The 1,181-nt window shown below is 40.6% G+C and overlaps 1 protein-coding gene across 1 annotated transcript; it reads right to left on the bottom strand.

The window, feature by feature from the left end:
* Positions 1–210: 210 nt before the first annotated feature.
* Positions 211–393, bottom strand: ctxnd1 (cortexin domain containing 1). The gene has a single exon (XM_085358877.1). It carries the CDS (start codon positions 391–393, stop codon positions 211–213), a length of 183 nt encoding a protein of 60 aa, XP_085215003.1.
* Positions 394–1,181: the final 788 nt, after the last annotated feature.

Here is a 1,181-nt window from a genome sequence, read left to right as displayed (position 1 = left end):
TTTTTCAAACAGCAGCATTTCCTTCAATCTTTGCTGATGTGTAAATTCCATGTTTATGTCTGGATTTCATACAATTTTCGATTGTACAGCAGTACATGTGTTCTGGAGCTTCAACATTTTAGAGAAGAAAAAAAAAAACACACACTGTCATTTAGTGAAATGAAAAACCACCACTACCCCCTTGTATATGTATATATGTGTTTCAGTTTGTTAGTCATCCAAGTGCTGTTCCTCCCATGTGGAGGTAGGAATCGCACTATATGGGTCCATTATGACCTTGGCACAGCGGATGATCATGGCCATCAGCAGTAAGCAGAGGAAGGCGACACAGGCTAAAGTCAGGCCCTGGTCCACATCCACAAAGGCTGGCTCAGCAGTACCTTCCATCTCCATGACTGCTGTTCACTGCTGCTGCTGTCCTCAGACACGCCCACATACCATGCTACCATCCTGAAGACCTAACTGGAAGCACAACAAAGAGATATGGTGAGTATTATACTATAGATATGTGGAGGCTCCTCATACCCTGCTCATAATCTCTTCAAACTGCTGCCATCAGGCAAAAGATACGGACACATCAGAACAAAGACTAATAGACTAAGAAGCGGTTTCTACTCTGACATATGTGTTTTATCATAAATGATTATGCACAAGTCATGTTTATTATAGTGTATTATATGATTTTATTTAAAAACTGAACAAAGAAAAAAGAACAAATAAATTTTAAAAAGAAAAGAAAAATGTTTATTTATAGCATATTTAAAGGACATGTTGTTCTGTTTCAGAGCTGCAATGGTAAAAGTCTAATTACCTGTAGCAGCAAGTCTGGTACATTGAACTATGAACACCTACTCATCAGCTGATCTAAGTATTCAATAAGGGGCATGTCAAGGTTCGCAGGGCAAGCTGTGTGGAGTTATTAAGAAGGGCCCAAAATGCAGGCACTGGCTGATGATGCAAGTAAGCTTTATTAACAGGAGGTGAAAACAAACAAAAGCGAGGATGGCGAGGACAGAACTAAGAAAAGATCTGAACTGGGAAAACTAGAGAACAAACCTGAAACCATAACATGCAGGGAAGAACACGGGATGATGAACAGAGATACGAAGAGAGACACCAGGAAACACAGGCAACCGCGCACTGTATACACACACGGAAACAAGGAATGGCAAACAGGAGGG

This window comes from Diplotaxodon limnothrissa, linkage group LG1 (assembly GCF_057381915.1).
Source record: "Diplotaxodon limnothrissa isolate DT_005_m linkage group LG1, D_limnothrissa_male_GT1.1, whole genome shotgun sequence".
NCBI lineage: Eukaryota > Metazoa > Chordata > Actinopteri > Cichliformes > Cichlidae > Diplotaxodon > Diplotaxodon limnothrissa.
Note: the sequence above shows the minus strand (reverse complement) of the source record. Positions and strands in the feature narration are given on the sequence as shown.

Excerpts from the sequence above, each read along its gene's own strand:
- ctxnd1 (XM_085358877.1), bottom strand. The coding sequence starts at position 393 with ATGGAGATGGAAGGTACTGCTGAGCCAGCCTTTGTGGATGTGGACCAG.